At 44.9% G+C, this 17,300-nt stretch overlaps 1 protein-coding gene across 6 annotated transcripts in view; it reads left to right on the top strand.

Annotated features, from left to right (window-relative positions):
- LOC126521425 (phosphatidylinositol-binding clathrin assembly protein LAP-like) overlaps positions 1–17,300 on the top strand; it is a 40,240-nt gene that overhangs the window by 6,756 nt on the left and 16,184 nt on the right. For 2 of the 6 annotated variants that reach the window (XM_050170118.3, XM_050170122.3), the window contains exons 8-15: positions 453–559; positions 2,046–2,087; positions 2,163–2,207; positions 2,315–2,409; positions 5,009–5,171; positions 8,600–8,620; positions 8,707–8,974; positions 13,383–13,481. In XM_050170118.3, the coding sequence (XP_050026075.2) occupies positions 453–559; positions 2,046–2,087; positions 2,163–2,207; positions 2,315–2,409; positions 5,009–5,171; positions 8,600–8,620; positions 8,707–8,974; positions 13,383–13,481 (840 nt within the window). The remainder of the gene's footprint in view (positions 1–452; positions 560–2,045; positions 2,088–2,162; positions 2,208–2,314; positions 2,410–5,008; positions 5,172–8,599; positions 8,621–8,706; positions 8,975–13,382; positions 13,482–17,300) is intronic. The other 4 variants (XM_050170120.3, XM_050170123.3, XM_055066014.2 and 1 more) reach the window with 3 other exon arrangements.

Raw genomic sequence — 17,300 nt, 5'->3', positions numbered from 1 at the left:
CATAGACTGAATTGCATTGCTGTGCTATCTGCTGGGATCAGTCTCGCTATTATCTGTGCTCCAGATCACGAGAAAGCACATAAGGGCCAATTCTGTGCCGCAATCTCGAGCACAGATAGTACAACTGATCCTGGTAGATAGCGCAGCGATGCATTCCTGTCTATGCTCCTGCATCCTGGGCACTTTCGTCCCCGATAGTACAATAACCACACACATGCTTCATTCAGTGCAGGAACATTGAATGTGATAATTGTTAAGCATTCCATTGAGGGATCATTTTTATATGCTGCAAGATCTGAAACGTTGATTTTGCATGATGACAGAGTATTAACCTTTGCTGAGTTTCAAACTAAAGATAGTAGTTCATACTAATTGTGTGTGTGACCAGCTTACATTGCCTTGTCTGCACTGGGCGTGTTAAGGCATCTTGCATGCTGTATTTAACTGCGCAGAAAAATACTTCGACATGAACAAGAAGCACTGCCGCGAGGCCTTGGACATCTACAAAAAGTTCCTCATCCGCATGGACCGGGTAGCAGAGTTCCTCAAGGTGGCCGAGGTGAGTTGCCCTAAAAAAACTCTAAAAGCTCTAAAACCATCGACACCTTCAGTTTTGCGTGATGCAACATTCTGCAGGATACCTTGCTATAGGACACTGCATTCTTTTAAATGTTTCCACCACTAAGACCTGCAAGCACACTAAAGTGTGTGATGTGAAAGTGACAATGGCAAAAACCATGTCTAACCAAATTTTCATTTCACCCATTCAGTGAATGTGACATTCTGCTGTTAGGAGCACATTCAGAGCTTCGTTTCCTGACCTCAGGATGTGGCTTCATTCTCTTGAGGGATAAATGCAAGAATGCAGATTTAAATCCTAGTCACGTCAGGAAACTCGGGTGGACAAAATAATTCAAAGCATTCTACTGTGGCACCTCTTTTGCCATACACGTTACCATACATGTATAGGCGACACATCCCACATGGTTTTTCCTGTACATGTGTGGTGCTATTATTATGTTTTATATTTTGCACATATTTGCTGCCTCTGGTTTTTCAGAGGTGCTGCCATCTCTATGGAGTCTTGCAAATGCATTTGAAATTGTTTACTCACTAGGGCACACAACTAGATTTGTTTTCTTCAATGCGCTCGCTCACATAGTCACACACACATTGTCTGCTACCTCCCAGGTGAGCAGGAAGGCGATGCTATCGTCTGTTACAGCTGCCTCCGTTGTTTCTGGTCGCTTAAGATGTAGTCATGCACAGCTGAAGTTCAGATACTGATAAGTTTGGGGCGTGGCTCCCCCTTCGCTGTTTACATATTAACATACACTGTTGTGTGCACAGTCGTAGCTTCGGTAGGACCACGTGCTGTGCCTCTTCTCATGGCAACTGCTAAAATGTTTCTTGTTCTTACTCATTGTGCCAATCAAGTATTCAAAGAATAAAACATTCATTTCTGGTGATGCTTTGTCTGCATCACCAAATATTGAGCTGGAACCAATCGATGGCAGCTCATAATCAGATGAGGAACTTGCGATGAGCAGCGCTGACTATGTGTGCGATGTGGCCAGAACTCGCAAATATAGCTTGCAAAATATTTTCACTGTATCTGACTCAATTTTTTCCTACTACTGGTAACTACAATTTAAAAAATTGACCATGGGGGCACATTTTTTGCGACAGACTTGGACCCTCGAAGGGTTAAGCAAGGTTTCCTTTGGGACATAAAACCACAACAGTCATTCAATGTTCAACAAACGGAAAATGCTACAGGTGATTTCACAAGTCAAACTGAATGCATACATTGTCTCTTTTCTCATCTTTCAGCTCATCTGCATTGTTTTTGTTGAACACCGACCAGCTAGCCCAAATTCATGCTCTTGTGTATTGTAATTTATACATTGTGTGCATTGTGAATTATAAATTGTCTATCTGCTGCCCAGCCAGTTTGAGCATACTGTCACCAATGCCCACAAAAGCGATCAATGTACGGTTGTCTTAATTTAACACCCCCTTCCCCCCCCCTTTTTCTTTTTCAGGCGGTGGGCATCGACAAAGGTGACATCCCCGACCTTACCAAGGTAAGCATGCCCCGTGGTAGTAGACAAAAGGGGTCAGGTCATGGGGCACGGCGCGTCTCTGCTCTCTTTTTCCAGTACTTTGAAGTGTTCCTAATAAGCTTTGCCAATAGGACGTCAGAGGTAAGGGGCAAAAGTAAGGAAGCCGTTTTCCGTGTGCCGTGGGTCCCGCGATTGGCTTGCTTGAAGCTTTAGTTCACGTAGTCGTCTGGCGGGTCTTGTCCTCGCAGGCACCCAGCAGCTTGCTGGATGCCCTGGAGCAGCACCTGGCTGCATTGGAGGGGCGCAAAGGAGGAACTGCTACATCGGCCGTGTCTGCAACCAGGTCAGGCACAACGTCCACCCTCCCCCGCGTACTTGAGCAGGGATTCCCAACCAGAGTTCTTGGGGGGCATAAGGGTCCCGCATAAATGGTGCACTTCAGTAGTTTTTAGCTGTTGCATAAACACACATGCAACAAGCCTTTATGACGTGTTGAAGAAAGGGCACAGTAACTGGCCTAGGTTAATAGAATGCGAGTTCGTACGCCTCCTTGAGATCCTTGAAAACCTTTGAATTTGGAAAGAGATTCAAGGCCCTTTAAACCTTGAAAATAGATGTGCTTCTTGATTTCTTCGAAAACTGGGGTTTGGGGCGACTTCTGGACATTCAGAGTAATGTACGGATTAGCGCTATGCTGTATCCATTTGGAAACGATCCTATATATTCCTTTTTTAAGTTTCACTAAGCAATTGCAGTATCACTAAGCAGTTGCAGTATAGCATACATAGGACTACTGGTGACAGCCTTGTTTATTTATTTTATTTACAGAATACTGCAGGCCCGAAGGAGGGCCCAAGCAGAAGGGGCAAAAATGCATAAAAATATATCCAAGCAACGCGTACAAATATTAGCATATAACACGATCATACACCTAGCAAAAAAGAGGAGTAATAATTGTAAAAGCAGAAAAATGAAAAGAAAAAGGCGCGAACCGTACATCATTGCCATCGTGGTGCTAGACGAAGCCAGTTCAAACCACCAAGTTATTCAACCATTTTTGTTTTTCTAGTTGTCTTACATTGCATCCATCAGGGCTCAGTTTGTAAGGCCTGGGCTCAAGTTCCTTGAGGAAAATAAGTTTCAGCCATTTGGCTTTACACAAGTGTCTTTAGGCGATGTTATGCACTACTCATTGAGCAAAATGTGTGATGTGCCACAAGTCGATTGACATTGTTACAATAGGAAAGTAGACTTTTAAAAACCACCTGAAAAGCTTGAAGTGCATGTGCAATTCAGTGGCTGCTTAGCTATAAAGAATTTAAGCGAAGGAGATGTGAATGTTTTCAGTTCATGTGTATAACACAAGTTTGTTGGAACTTCCTTGAATTCTGGCCTTCAGCAACGTTGAAATCCTTGGATTGTCCTTCAACATTGCTTTGGATGTTCTGTACAAACCCCGAGTAGAATGCTACTTCAGAAATTGGTCTCATAGCTCACTGCACATTTTCACAGCTAAAGGAAGTAGCACTGACCACATCATCATGCATACGTTGTCACAGAATGCATTTTTTATTGGTTCATTGTGTCCACGTGCTGTTCCAAAAAGAAACAATCACAGTGGAGACTGGCCTGAAGTTTTCCTATAGCCAAGTGGCAACTCCATGTTTAAAGGAAAGCAGATGCACCTTATTTCAAATCAATACAAGCTTCGCCTAACCACTTGTAATAGCGGTCGGGTCTCTGAAGTGCCATGCACTTCTACCACTTTTGTCATACATAAGCGTTGTGCAGTCACAAGGGCGTTCGCTGGCAGTTATTTAGAACTGGTGTCATTTGCTAACATCGGTTTTGGGAACCTATGCTCTTAAGATTTTGTGGATTAGGACATGCCCTCCTATGTTCACCAAAACCATTCCCGAGATTTTCCCTTCCTTGTTTCACTTGCAACCAGCCTGTGAGAACTGCATAGTGGCCTTATAGTTTCACCGCAGTAGCCATCTTGCACAGCTGCCCAGGTTTTGTCCTTTGTTGGAAGTTTCATAGGTGAATCACTGTTGATTTGAAAGTTGCACAGGAATGCAGTTTTTTTTTTTTTTTTTTTTCATTTCTGTAGGCGACGCCTGTGCGTATAGCAGATGGTGGTTCTTGTACCATTGCTTTATTTTCGTCTGGTGGAAATCTTGCATTGTTCTGTTACCCTTCTCGTCAGAAGTGCGCCGTAGGTGTTTCAAGGACTGCCACAAGTCTGCCTGTTTGACCTTCTGTTGTAAGTTAATTAGTGTGCTAGCCTCTGGTTATGTTTGTGTTTTTGTTTTGCAAAAGCCCATTAGAGCCCCTTCAGGTGCCTTGCCTACAGTTGCACACAGGGAGGTTAAAATTGCAGGCTGTGAAAAACAAATCATACATCATCACATATGTGGCTTAAACCTCTGCTGCAAGATCTGTTAATTTGCAGTATACAAGAAAAAAGGGCAGTAAGACAGACGTGTGGGAGGTAGTTGGTGGCATCAGTTTGTCATTGTGCAACAAGTTCTATGTAGCCTTGTTAGAAAGTCAAAGTGCATCGTACTTTGTTCTTATGCGTGGCATGTCCAATCAGGCAGATAATTTGATCGTGTAGGAAAGCTTGTATCAAACTTGACTGCCCAGTGTTCTATTTTTTAGCACCATAATTGTCATTGAGAGTATATAATTCTAGGCTTTGCTACACTAGCACTACTATGTGCAGGATGGGGTTATGCAAGCTGCACTTACTAACGCTGAATAAAACAAAATAATGGAAGACGTTTAGTGGTCAGAATTAACGAGCACCTGAAGGGGTTATCTTGAAAGCAGCGCATGCTGCTGCCTGCCGCATGGCTTGTGTTTGTGGTGGCTGCATGCATGCCTCTTCTCCTCTCCCTGCCCCTCCCTCCTTGCCCCCCACTGCGCGGGCTGAGCAGGGTGAACAGCAACGTGCAGAGCGCGGTGTCGGCGCTCTCTTGCACGAGCAGTGCCTTTGGCTCGGCTGGAGGCACAGGGGCCGAGATCAACGGTGTGCGCGTGGACGAGGCCAGCGTGCGCAGGGCCCTCGAGGAAGAAGCAGCCGCCATGAATCAGCTGAAGGTTGGTGCCTGGCATCACTGGTTGTCTTCCTTGCTAAGCTCTAGTGCAGGTTTAACTGTTGCGTTGCAGAAGTAGGGACTGCCAGTTTTGGGTTTAGGAGAGAACCCGGCTGCGGTGTATCAGTGGTTATGGCATTCTGCTGCTGGGCATGGGTTCATTTTCCAGTTGCTATGGTCACGCTGTGATGGGGAGCAAAATGCAAAAAGTCCTGCATACGAAACATCTTTGTAGAGCGGTAAATATTAATCCGTCTCATCTAGGGTGCGTCTCATAGTCCCAGGGGCTGCTTTGGGATGCTAAACTTCATAAAGCTTAGAAGAGAGGGAGCTGTGCCAGCATTACTTTGAAGTTACATGTAACAGCACCTGATGCACAATAGTGGTTTATTGCATGAAGCCATGTGCAAATTTCCCTCGCTCATAAATATGAAAGTTCCAAATTTGCAGCAAACAACCTCTAGTAATTTGCGCTGTCCTTTTACATGCCTGCACAGTGCATCAGCACTACTTATGCTACCAGCATCTGCAGGTATAGTACACTTCCCCTTCACAGAGGACCATGCAAGAGCTAGACTGCTGAACTAAAGATGGTTAATGTTCATTGTAAGTGACTAGCAAAAAACGAGCTTTATTGCTGCATTTAGTGCTAGTACTGGAATGGAGCTCTGGAGCACTCATTTTAGTTAATGGTACCCTGCAGTGCCAGTAACCAAGGCAGGCTACAAATGCAGATTAATGGCTGATTTTTGTTTAAATGAGCACATTTCCTGTCAGCATTGTTCTGTCTCCCAAGACAAGTCTTTAATAGGCTCCGGTCATGCTGATGCTAAAATTTTAATTTGTTTGCCCTAAATATTTACCATTGACAAATGTCCAATTCATCTTACTTTAATTCAGATGCCTGTGACATTTGTGTGCGACAGGCAGGACATAAAACTACATCCTTTTAGGTAATTCACCTTTGTCCAACACCAAATTTCTGTTCTGTAACATAAGGTCCACAGGACTCTGCAGTCTGTGATCTAATTCATGCAGTTTACTACTAGTTCCACCCTATAATTCAAAATTGTGGTATGTCATCATGCAGATGCCACTTGTTAAAATCGTAAAAGTAACCTCATCTAGTTCAGAAATTGCGGATGCATTAGATGGACCCTTAGCTGTCAACTGCAATGTCTGAATGGGCATTTAAAATGTGTCTACTTCCCTATCATCAGGGTATTGCTCTGCATTACCATGTAAAATGAAAACTGCCGTGAAAAAATGTTTGGCCATCTCTACCTTTGTGCGAATTTGCTTGGAATATCCACACAAATAGGCTCATGTTATAGACGTTCAGAGCACTTCTCAGTATTGCATCAGGTAGCTTTATCAGCTCAGGAAGCTTATCTCTACCGATAGATATATTTTCGAGTAGCTCAATGGCTGCAGAAAATGGGAATGCTTGACACATTGGTCTATTATCTCAAACGGTCTGTGGCAAATTATGAGAACTCATTGTTTGCTCTTACGTGTGCTTATCAGAGGAGCATATCAATCTATTGCTGTTGAACCTGGAATAGTTGAGGCTTTCATTGGTTGTTGCAGCAGTGAATTGATATCAGGCAGAAAAAGTAAAGTGGGCATTTCTGGTCCTTGGCAAGATTGAAATGCTTCAGTGCTGATTCATACTTCGAAAAGCATGAGACAACATAATGAAATGGTGCTCCTTTTTGGCTTACCGGACACACAATTGAAACAGTATAGCGAAATGTTCTGGGACAGGGATGCTCTCACCACAGGGCCTGAAAGATTTTATGTGGGTAATTGGCTGGGCAACCTGTCTGTCTGCAAAATTATCTAATACATCACTCTAAAGTATGCTTTTCTTGGTAAAATGTATGAACACAATGTTTCAGCAGATTGAAAGGTTTCAATAGTCAGAAGCAGCCTGTGCAAGTTGGTCCCCTTTGCACATAGAATGTTGTGGTGGCACAATCTACACAAATGAATGCCTAGGTAGTCGGTCTTTGTGCTTCTTTCATGCTGCTAAAGCATCCTATTTGTAGTATTCCTCATGTTAGACTGTTAATACTAACGCACGGGTGTATTTGCTCTTGGGGTTTGACAGCTACATTGCATTGGTGCATCAATCATTTCACTTATATAATTTCACCCATGGAAATTAACTTGCTTATTTGATAATTCTGGGCTGTCAGCAATTATCTTGAACATATATATTTGAGGTTTTATAAGTGGATCCGAATAATTTCAAGGCTTGCACATGTTAAAGTAACACTAAAGCAGGAACATAGTCAGTTTCACTCTCAGATCGCACTTCTGGGGCCTTCTGCACTTAAGTAGAAAAACATTTTTTGCTACTGGGAGAAAAATGAGGCCAAACTTTTCTATTTCCACACATAGTGGAACTACTGATGTCACTTTAGTGTAGCATATTTCACTGAATTTTCATTAATTTGTGTTGTTCTTGTGCAAGATGAGTTCATAGAAAAATTTACCAGCCCGGAGCAGGCACTGCCAAAATCTTGCATTACTGGGAGCTGGTGTGGGAAATTCGACACTTCCTGCGTGTGATTAATCTTGTACTTCTAATTGCAAGCCATGCCATTGTTCAGTCAGAATTTACTTGTTGACAATTCTGGAGATGTAATCTGTCAGTGTAGCTTAAGTTCCATTTCTTTTTAATGTTCTCTGCTATATAGCTATGCATCATGTGAAACTGAAATGTCGAAGGTTGCATTATTGTCAAGCTCCTGTAATTTTTGAGGATTCAAAAATGGTCGCATCAATCATTCTGCATCATAGCCATGCCACATAAACTAACACCAGCTACTGCAGTAAGCTTTCCTGAGTATTTGAAGTTGATCACTGTCTTACTGTAGTGTCCTTCCACCGTGCACACATGTGCCTTTCATTCCTGGATATGACTGTAACATTTTGACAGCAGATGAGTGAAAAAAATGCCTGCATAAGCTGATTTCAGTGCCCATCAATATCATTTGTTTGAAATGAATTGGTCCTATAGACATGCTATACAGCTTTCTTTGTGGTCCACAATTGTAGCTTTGGGATGCAATGATCATGACAGTCAGTGCTTACGAAGTCCTAGCATATGTAAAAGCTTTTCAATGCAAAGCCTTAAAATTCGTTTCGAGCAGGTTTTTCATGTCTGTTGTATGACTAAGGCAACAGCCGTGCAAAATTTCCTATTGTGCAAGATGAACTAGAATGTGCTTGCGAAGCCTGTGGCATGGACGAAAAATTTTTCTATGTTGTCGAGGTAAATTTTCTTGTCACCGTATACTTATTAAGCTGTTCACACGCTGGTGCACATGATGAAAAAAATTAGTGCAGCACATTAAAACAGTGTCGATGCAGGCACCTTCGGTCGCACTTGTGTGTGTCTGACGTGTGCATGTCTCGTTTCAGCCAGCTTTGGGCAGTGCTGAGGTGAGAGCATGGCTGTGTCGAGTGCATGCCACGGTCACGGTTCCATGCCGGTGTTAGCAGCGGGGGCGTGGTGTGTGCGACTGCAGGAGCGGCACCTGAAGGAGGCAGAGGCCAGCACCAACCCGTTCCTGTCGGCATCGCCCGAGCCTCCTGCGGCTTCGGCGGCTGCCAGCAGCGGCGATCCCGTGCTGGATCTGTTCTCTGCCGCCCCGGCCAGTGATGACCTGCTCTGCCTGGGGAACCCGTTTGCCGAGCCCAGCCCAGCGCCACCGCCACCCCCCACCGTGCAGAGTCCACAGCAACAGCAGCAACAGCAGCAGCAGCAGCTAGCCTTTGCACACTTCACTGCTAATGGTTAGCCTTTTGACGCATTACGTTGCTGAGCACAAAGCCATGGGTTTGATTCTTGACCACTACGGCCATGTTTAGATGGGGAACAATGCAAAATGCTCATGCATTGAGGTCTGGTGGTCAAAATTGTGAACTCCACTATGGCATCCCTCATAGCCACTGTGTTGCTTCAAGACGTGACGCCAGATCAATCAATTAGTCTTAGTCAAACATTTTGAAGCAAACCTGCCTATAGACCTCTCCATCGGGCGAAGAGGAAAGGTCCTGCCACGAGCCTTTCCTTCTCTACAGCTTGTGTGTAATGGCGCAGCACTGCTTGAATGTGCTGCCATCGTGTGCTGTGCAGTGATTTGAAGTTGTTGTGGCTCTTTCTAAGAGATGTTCACGTGATGTCCATTCATACAAGGCCATCAGGGAACCATTGTGTAGCCTTTGGATGCAGCAGTAATTACAGTAAGCATAAATTTATCTTGGCTGTGCAAACATTTGACATACATCATCAGCAGTGGTGTGTACATGTTAACAATTTTGGCTGTGTCGGCTTCCACTCGACGAAGAGTTATGGCATCTGGGAATAGACCCCTTACAAAAGTATGCTGCTCGCAGCCCACTATGTGTGCTGCTGCCATGTTAAGGGGTGCTGCTGCTGTCACAGCTGTGTTGACTAAGCGCGATGCGATACGAGCGGCGGTGAACCGTTTGAAGATATTGTGTGTGTGTGTCCCATGAAGGCTTCTTCATTGCGGTTATCAGCACGCCGTGCTCTCATGCGTGCATGTTATCTGCATCGTGTTCCACGCAAGTTGTAGACGCTTATTCACACACACTGCGGTACATTTTCGTTTCATCTTTTTATGGTGGTGTTCCTTTTTACAGATTTGGTATGTATGTGACGATATCTCCTTTTTCTGCAGTTAGTGAAGGCGTTGCAGCTAGCCTGTGTTCGCTCTGTCTCTCCGTCCTGTGCTTCGGTGGCAGCTCGAAACTGACCAATTTTGTTTTTCGTGGGAAACTTTTCGCTGGTCACAGGCAGCGTGCATTTTCATGCGCCAGCCGCATCTCAAGCTCATTAGGGTCAAAATGAGAAGCACCATCAGCCGTAAAAAAACATTCTGAAATTGAAGCCTAAGCAGGTCTGCATGAAATTTTATGCATATAAGATGTACCCAATATCCTGATTTTTCATGTCTTCTCAAGTGATGACACAATGCCAACTCATCAATGTCGCCGGTGGGCGACGTGATCGCTGTGAGCAGGGATCCTCGAGCGATCGTTTTCAGGGATACAATCACTTACGCGCGATTTTTATCTTGGCATCAGATGCGCCGGAGGCCGTTTGTTGTGCTATCCAAGGTGAAGTTCGTCCAGTGCGCGTCCTGTGCCGAGTCGCATGAAATCTCGAGAAAGTGTTTGTATTCCTGAATGCAACTACATATCTTCAAGCTGGCAATGCATAAGTGGGCCGACTACGCCGATAGATAGATAGTCCAAGGCTCCGCTGGCTCTTGCCATCTTCTCGGCTCTCTGGATCAGCTTGAGCTGGTCATCAAGGGCCAAGCTGGACAGCAGTGCCTCACATTGCTCCCTCGTGGTGATGTTGTCGGGGTGTTCTATGTTGTGTAGTAATGTGTAATAAGTAACTTCCACGTAATGTGGTATAGGGTTGGTGTGGCCCCACACCACGGGCATTCGTCCCTGTAGGGACCTGTGGGGTGTATGCGATGTAAGATGTGTAGGTTCGTGTAAGCGCCTGTTTGGAGCCTACGCCAGGCAGCGGCATCCTCTGTCTTTAGATTGTGATGGGGTGGTGGATATTGCAAGCGACGCCCTCTGTGGTAGTTCACGATGGCTGAATACTCGAGGTCAACAAGGCGGACCCTGTCGACCTGTCTCTGCAGCGAGCGTGATGAGTGCTTAGTTATGTACGAATCCTCGAGCTGCTTTGTCGGCCTGCAGGTTGCCCGTGATGCCAGTGTGGCCCCAGTATCCAGATGATGGTTTGGGTGGTGAGGTCCTCAGGGTCCTCCTGGAGTATTTGGGCTAGGACTTGTGCAGCAGGTCTTCCAATTCCTTCTTGTAGGAAGTTGCGGCAGGCCTGCTGGGAATCCGTGAGGATAGTCAGTGGTTGGTTTGCGTGTAGGCCTTTGCAGATAGCTAACGCGATGGCCAGCTCTTCGGCTTCCGCAGTCGTGCAGGGGCGGGTTGATGCAGTGGAGGTAACGCGGCCTCAGTGGTCGCATACCACTGCCACTGCCCTTGTTGTTCGTCCCATACATGGCGGCATCCATAAAACGGGCCGTGGTATTAAACTTGAATGCTTTCTCCATGTACTGGGCCCTTGCTATCCTCCACCGGAGTGTAGGTTAGGGTACATGTTGCGTGGTATCAGGGCAATGTGAAACCTGTCCTGGACGTGACGAAGTATCAAGCAGGTTTCTCGGGTTCGTGTTGTTATAGCTGGGAACCCCAAGGTTTGTAGGACCTGCCAGCCGTGCGAGTCCGCGCAAATCTCTGTTGCGAGACGTAAAGGGCTTCTGTCAATTCGCTGAAGGTGTTGTGCAACCCTAGCGCCAATCATTTTTCAGTCGATGTACTCATCGGCAGGCGGAGAGCGGTCTTGAAAGCCATCCTCAAAAGTGTGTCGGCCTGCTTCGTCTCAGACTGTGTGAGATGGTAGTAGGGCAGGCTTTATGTGATTCTGCTCACCACGTCGGGCACATGCCGGCCTCACCGGATGCTGACATGCTGGTAGCGTGTTTACATTTATCGGGCATCTTCGGGTTGTCTTGGAGTCCCAGCCCATGTGACTTCCTGTCAGGACCGGTACTAGCTGGCTGCCAGAACTCCGAAAATCAAAGAGGCCCAATGTCACATAAATTTGTATGCACAGACAAAGGAATGAGAATCTGACAGTATGTATCAGATGCCATGTGGGTGTCAGATGCATTTCTTTACTTTCTGTGCATTCCACGCAACAGTAAAAGCATGCTTATTGGGAGTGCAAAACTAACTTTCAAATATGACACTAGCTGGCATTAGCTGGCTGGACAGGAAAATGTGCATCCTTCTAAATAGCGGTGTTTGGGTATATGCAATACAATAATATAAAATGATATGCTTTTACTCTATCCATTTAAACACGGCTATTGCTGCTAAACCACAGCATAGAAGTACAGCGAGAATATTACAGTAAGGGCACATTCTTGAAATTAATCTTTAGAAATACACAACTGATCTCTGAGGCTGATTTTAGGTTCACACATGTGTATACATCGCACTAGGTGCTCCATCTGCCTCACCGGCAACAAACTCCTGTCATTTTAAGTTAAATCACTTTGTTAAATCTCCCAAACTGTTTCCGACGTAGATGTCATGTCATACTAAATAGACCATGTGAGCTCGAAAACGACCACCAGCGACTGCTGCCGAGCATATGCCTGGCATACAACATGAAGCATTCGCCCAAGCCAGCCTGTCAAAGGCTCATCGATCGTGCCACTGCCAATGCAATATGCCGACACCCATGAAAAAGAGGTCTATAGGGGGAGGCTCTGACATCTCTTTGCCCTTTCTCAGTCCTTTGTGACATCTTGTGCTTCTGATGGCATCAGGATGGGTGCTATGGCATCAGCAGGCATGAAAGCTGCCATTGGTTAGTTTGAACAGTTTAGCAGAACTCATTTATCAGCTGATTGGCAGAAAAAAAAATGAAGGTGAAGCATGGTTGGTCATGACTGGTCTAGTACCAGGAGTGCTGCATTTCTGCCCTGGGTCTGGATGAGTGCATTGGCAATGGTGAAAGAACAGCAATGGGAGAGCGAATAAGCAGTCAAGTTGGCAAGAGGCGTTGCAGAGTGTCTTTAAAAGGGGCACTTAATAATATTGAACTAGATAGACAGGTAACACTTCTCAATTACTATATACGAGTGGAGGCTTGACACACCCGATAGGACACCAAAACGAGACCAAGTGTTAACACCATAAATTACCTGCAGCAGCTCTTGGTGATGCCACTGGTTTTGGCTAGATAGGTTAGATTGGATAGACTGAAGGGGTTAGTAGGGTTAGTTTCAAAACTGACAGAACCACTAGTCTGATTTAGCGTTTCCTCCTTGTAACAGAGCATGTCTGTATTAGGCATCACAGTTGCATCATTGTAGGTGACCAGTGTGTGCTGTATCTCCTTTTTTTTCGAGCAGGGGAAGTTCTGTCAGTCAGAAAAGTTACTCGTTGAATCAATCAGTCTTGTTTGTTGCTTTTTTTGTCTGTGCTTGACACTACCCTGTGTAATCATTGATGCTATTACATACCATTTTTTAATGCCTAGAACATGTGGTTTTTGTTTCGTATGTAGATAATGCTTGATTTGCATTGGTCTGCTGTTGGTCTGATTCTCGACTTTGATTTCCAGGGTTCATGTCCCAACCAGTCTCCACGCCCTCAACTACCTTTGCATCAGATGCCTCATTTGCCGCGGCCTTTGGTTCAGTGCCACCTGCGGCTGCCTCGGGTAAGGGTTTTCACCAGGGATTCAAGCACACCAGTTTTGACAGAGCTGCGTATGGATTCTGTTGCACTCAGGAAAAACTCTGAAGTTCAGATTTCATGCTTGCTGTACAAGGAAAAGGTAGATATCTCCACGGGTCAACATGCTTTGCTCTTGTTGATTTAGTGTTTCAGTCAATTTCTGTTGATGGGACATCTGAGCTGTTACATGATTGCTTCCACTTGATTCTATGCCACTCTTATCAACCATCATTGAAGACCAGAGGATCCTGTTGATAATGTGGCCAAAGCACAACTATGACACCTGACGAATCGCAACATGAAATGACATGAATAGAATTGTTGCAATATCATGGCCATATTAATTTGACCCATTACTTGATTGACGAAGACATTCTTTCAAATTGAAGGATGTAGTTCTTGTTTCTTACTTAGACGTGAGCGGTAGTAATTGCAGGCAATGAACCCTGGACAAAACCTGAAGGAAATGTTTATTTTTCAGTGAAATGTGCAAAATACACCTAGAATAAGGATACTTATTGAACAAACTATTTTGTAGAAACTTTTTCAGCAATAGGTTTGTTGCCTGTGTACAACATTGACACAGAACACTGGAAGTGAGCTTCACCCCGGGCCACTCATGCTTCGTTTGAAACTTCTACAAACAGTTCACATCAGATATGAAACAGGTGTACATTGCATTTCCTCTACATTACCTGTGTTATACTACTGCAGCCATGGATATTGCATCACTCTCCTCTGACTGTGCTTTGAAAAGAAAGTGAGTCGCACGCCTAACTTATTCCTCGTCCTCTGTTCCTGATCTAATCCAACAAGTGATACTTGCTGCCTATCATTCAATGTTGGCGAAGATTCAGCCAGAAACTTCTTACTCAAAACCGAAACTTGGCAACAACAAATTTTTTTTGGCGTGGTTGCCTGTAAGCAACACTCGTCCATAAAGGGTCAGATTTTAGTTCACTGTGTCAATTTGGACAGGAAAAGAGTGGGAATGGGACATAGGCTGGGGCCTAGTAACCTTTACGACCGATAAACCTTTCAATGCATTTTTATTTTTCATGCATTATTTAGTTAGTGTATAGGATATGCATACCACATGCCACTTTTCACTGGGACAGCAGTTAAGAGCTTGGAACAGTATTTGCTCTATTTATTTCGTTATGGGTTAGTAATTTGTCGCAGTGAATGAGTTAAAAACTGGATGAATTGCTAAAGTATCTTGACCTTTTAAAAGCACTGCGTTGACAGAAAGCCCTGTGATGCGTGTACCTACAACTTAAAAATTTTGAGCGAGAAAATGCTGTGCTGCATATCCTCGGTACATAGAAATCGAGATGCAGAGTACCATCTACTCTTATTAAAGGGAACACCAAATTAGTTTGCCACCACCAATTACTGTTCAATTCTAAGTATATTAGTCTGGAAAATATTTTTTGTGTCAGTAGAATTTCTGTTCAATAAAGTGCTTTTTTTTCTCCGGAGATAATAAATTAGTGACACGATGTTGTACTTAATACCAATGAGTTTCTCAGTTCAATAGTAGACCTGTGTTTTATGGCAATTTTTTATTCATTGCATACAAAGTTTTGCATTTCAGTTTCTCTCTAAAACACAGAAGGGCGATGCGATGTTCCACCAGCCAGATTCTGAAATCTGAAGGGTCACGGCAATGTCGCACGATGTTCCTTGTTTGGAGCCATGAAGGGGCTGCATGATGCTGTCTGGGCACGCATGTGTAGCACTCCAGAGCAGTGTTTCCAAGAGTGCTTGGCAAGACTCCCTCGCCTGTGGGAGAAGTGCATTGCTCTCCAGGATGATTATGCTGAGAAAGTGGATGTTCAAGCAGATACGCAACACCTTTGTGTTTGCCAGTAAAAGATAGTGTGCAATTCATTACAGTATGCCTCTCGTAGTAGCATCATCTGCAGCGACCATTTTAATTAGAGAAATGCTTTTCTTTCTATGCTATCGCTGCAGTCAATGCCCATTTTCGATTTAGTGTCAAAGGTATACACAGCTGTGTACACGCTCGTAAAACAGCCTTTAAAAATTTACTTTTGATAACGCATGACCACGCTTGCTCCTAAGAACATTTGTTTATTGTGAGAGCGAGGACATACATTGGCACGGCCTGCTACCAGTGCCAAAATGACATGTATCTAAAGTTGGATTATGTGCTGGAGTGTCTGCTTCATTGTCGTCACATGCTTAGTTTTCTTGTCCTACTGCTATGGAATTTAGGTTGGTTGTAGTTTTACACAACAGCGCTTTTTTTTATTTTATGGTCTTATAGGCTGTATGAAAATATCCAGTGTTCTTCCATGCCAGTCTGGGCCAGATATTGTTCTACATCAGGAATATAAAGCACAGTAGCTTATAAAGAAGCTCAATAGGCATTAAAGTATTGCGGCAAATGTTAAAGTATGCTTATAAATATCTGTCCAAAATGAGTTCCATTCGGAAGAGTAAATCAGTAAAATATGAAGCAAGATATCTGCATTAACGCAGCTAGTCATGCACATGTCAATGACCTATCTCTTAAAGGGGTGGAGACATCAAAATTTGCGTTCATGCGTTTGTTGATTCAAACGTTGCGTCATGCTTCAGGGAGCACGATACACACAGCGATTCATATATATCCGATAAATAATTCAATAGCATTATTATACCGAGTGATTTCGGTTTCGGTTTCTGGGCTCCGGGGGATGCTATGATGTCACAGAGGAGGAAACGCAACATGGCTTGGTCACGTGGGCCACAAAAAATAGTGACTTAAAACGATGCTGCGTCGTCTGCTCGCGCGTACGCTTGCTCTCCCAGCAGAGGTAAACAACTGGCGATTCGAAGTGCATGTCGCGATTATTATAATTATTGCGAAGAGCGACAACAGCGGTAAGAATATATTGCGGCTTGTGAGAGTCAGTGATTCATTCCGAAGTGCCGTAAGCTTTAGCTTTGAAGTGAACCGGAAAAGGCCTAGCGACGATATCGGAGGCGCCGAACGATCAGAGGCGGTGAGGCTGCCGTCGGTGCCAGAGTGACCACTCCTCGGTCGCTGATTGGCCACTTTGCCGTATGGCTGCCGCACAAATGGGTCCCAGGCTCGTCCTCTCTACGGCAAGGAAATCGCGAGCAAAACCGCCGTCGCACGGGGACCCGCGAACGGCAAACGGCGTGCGGCGAGTCTCCGTGCCGGTAACGTGGACGGGCCCTCACATTGAGAAAGGCCAAGCCAACGAGAGACCTCTTCGAGCTGCCGAACCATGCGACTATGCGAGGAGAGAAGCGGACAACACGAACGGCGCATATCCTGGTCCCTTTCGGAGTTGGCCGGCTAGTGTTACTACACGCAGTTTGCCGTTCGCGGGCTGCCGTGTGTCGTTCTTGTTGTCCACTTCTCTCCTCTTGTGTCCGTGTCTGCACGCCTTACCCCTTCTTTGCATTAAGAAAGGATTTCTATATGCCTGTAGCTCGGTCATAGTGGAGGCTATGCTCGGTCGCTCGCCTCAGCAGGCTCCGTAATCGGCATTTCATCGCTACTCATCATACGTCACGTTTTTGTGCTCGTGTGCTATGACGTCAATATTTTCGTTCCTCCTCTGTAACGTCATAACTGCCGCGCTAGCGATGGGTCTCGACCACGAGAAGGAGTTTTTAATGACTTTTTGGAGCTGAATTAAAATTATTTTGAAATGCTTTCAGCGTCCAATACCTCGTTCTGGGTGTCCTTGCATACGGAAGCAGCCTACATGCTTTTTATAGCCTCAAAATTTGGTGTCCCAACCCCTTTAAATGTACACAT

Source organism: Dermacentor andersoni, chromosome 6 (genome assembly GCF_023375885.2).
Source record: "Dermacentor andersoni chromosome 6, qqDerAnde1_hic_scaffold, whole genome shotgun sequence".
Lineage (NCBI taxonomy): Eukaryota > Metazoa > Arthropoda > Arachnida > Ixodida > Ixodidae > Dermacentor > Dermacentor andersoni.
The sequence above is the reverse complement of the archived record's forward strand: the minus strand, read 5'-3'. Positions and strand labels throughout refer to the sequence as shown.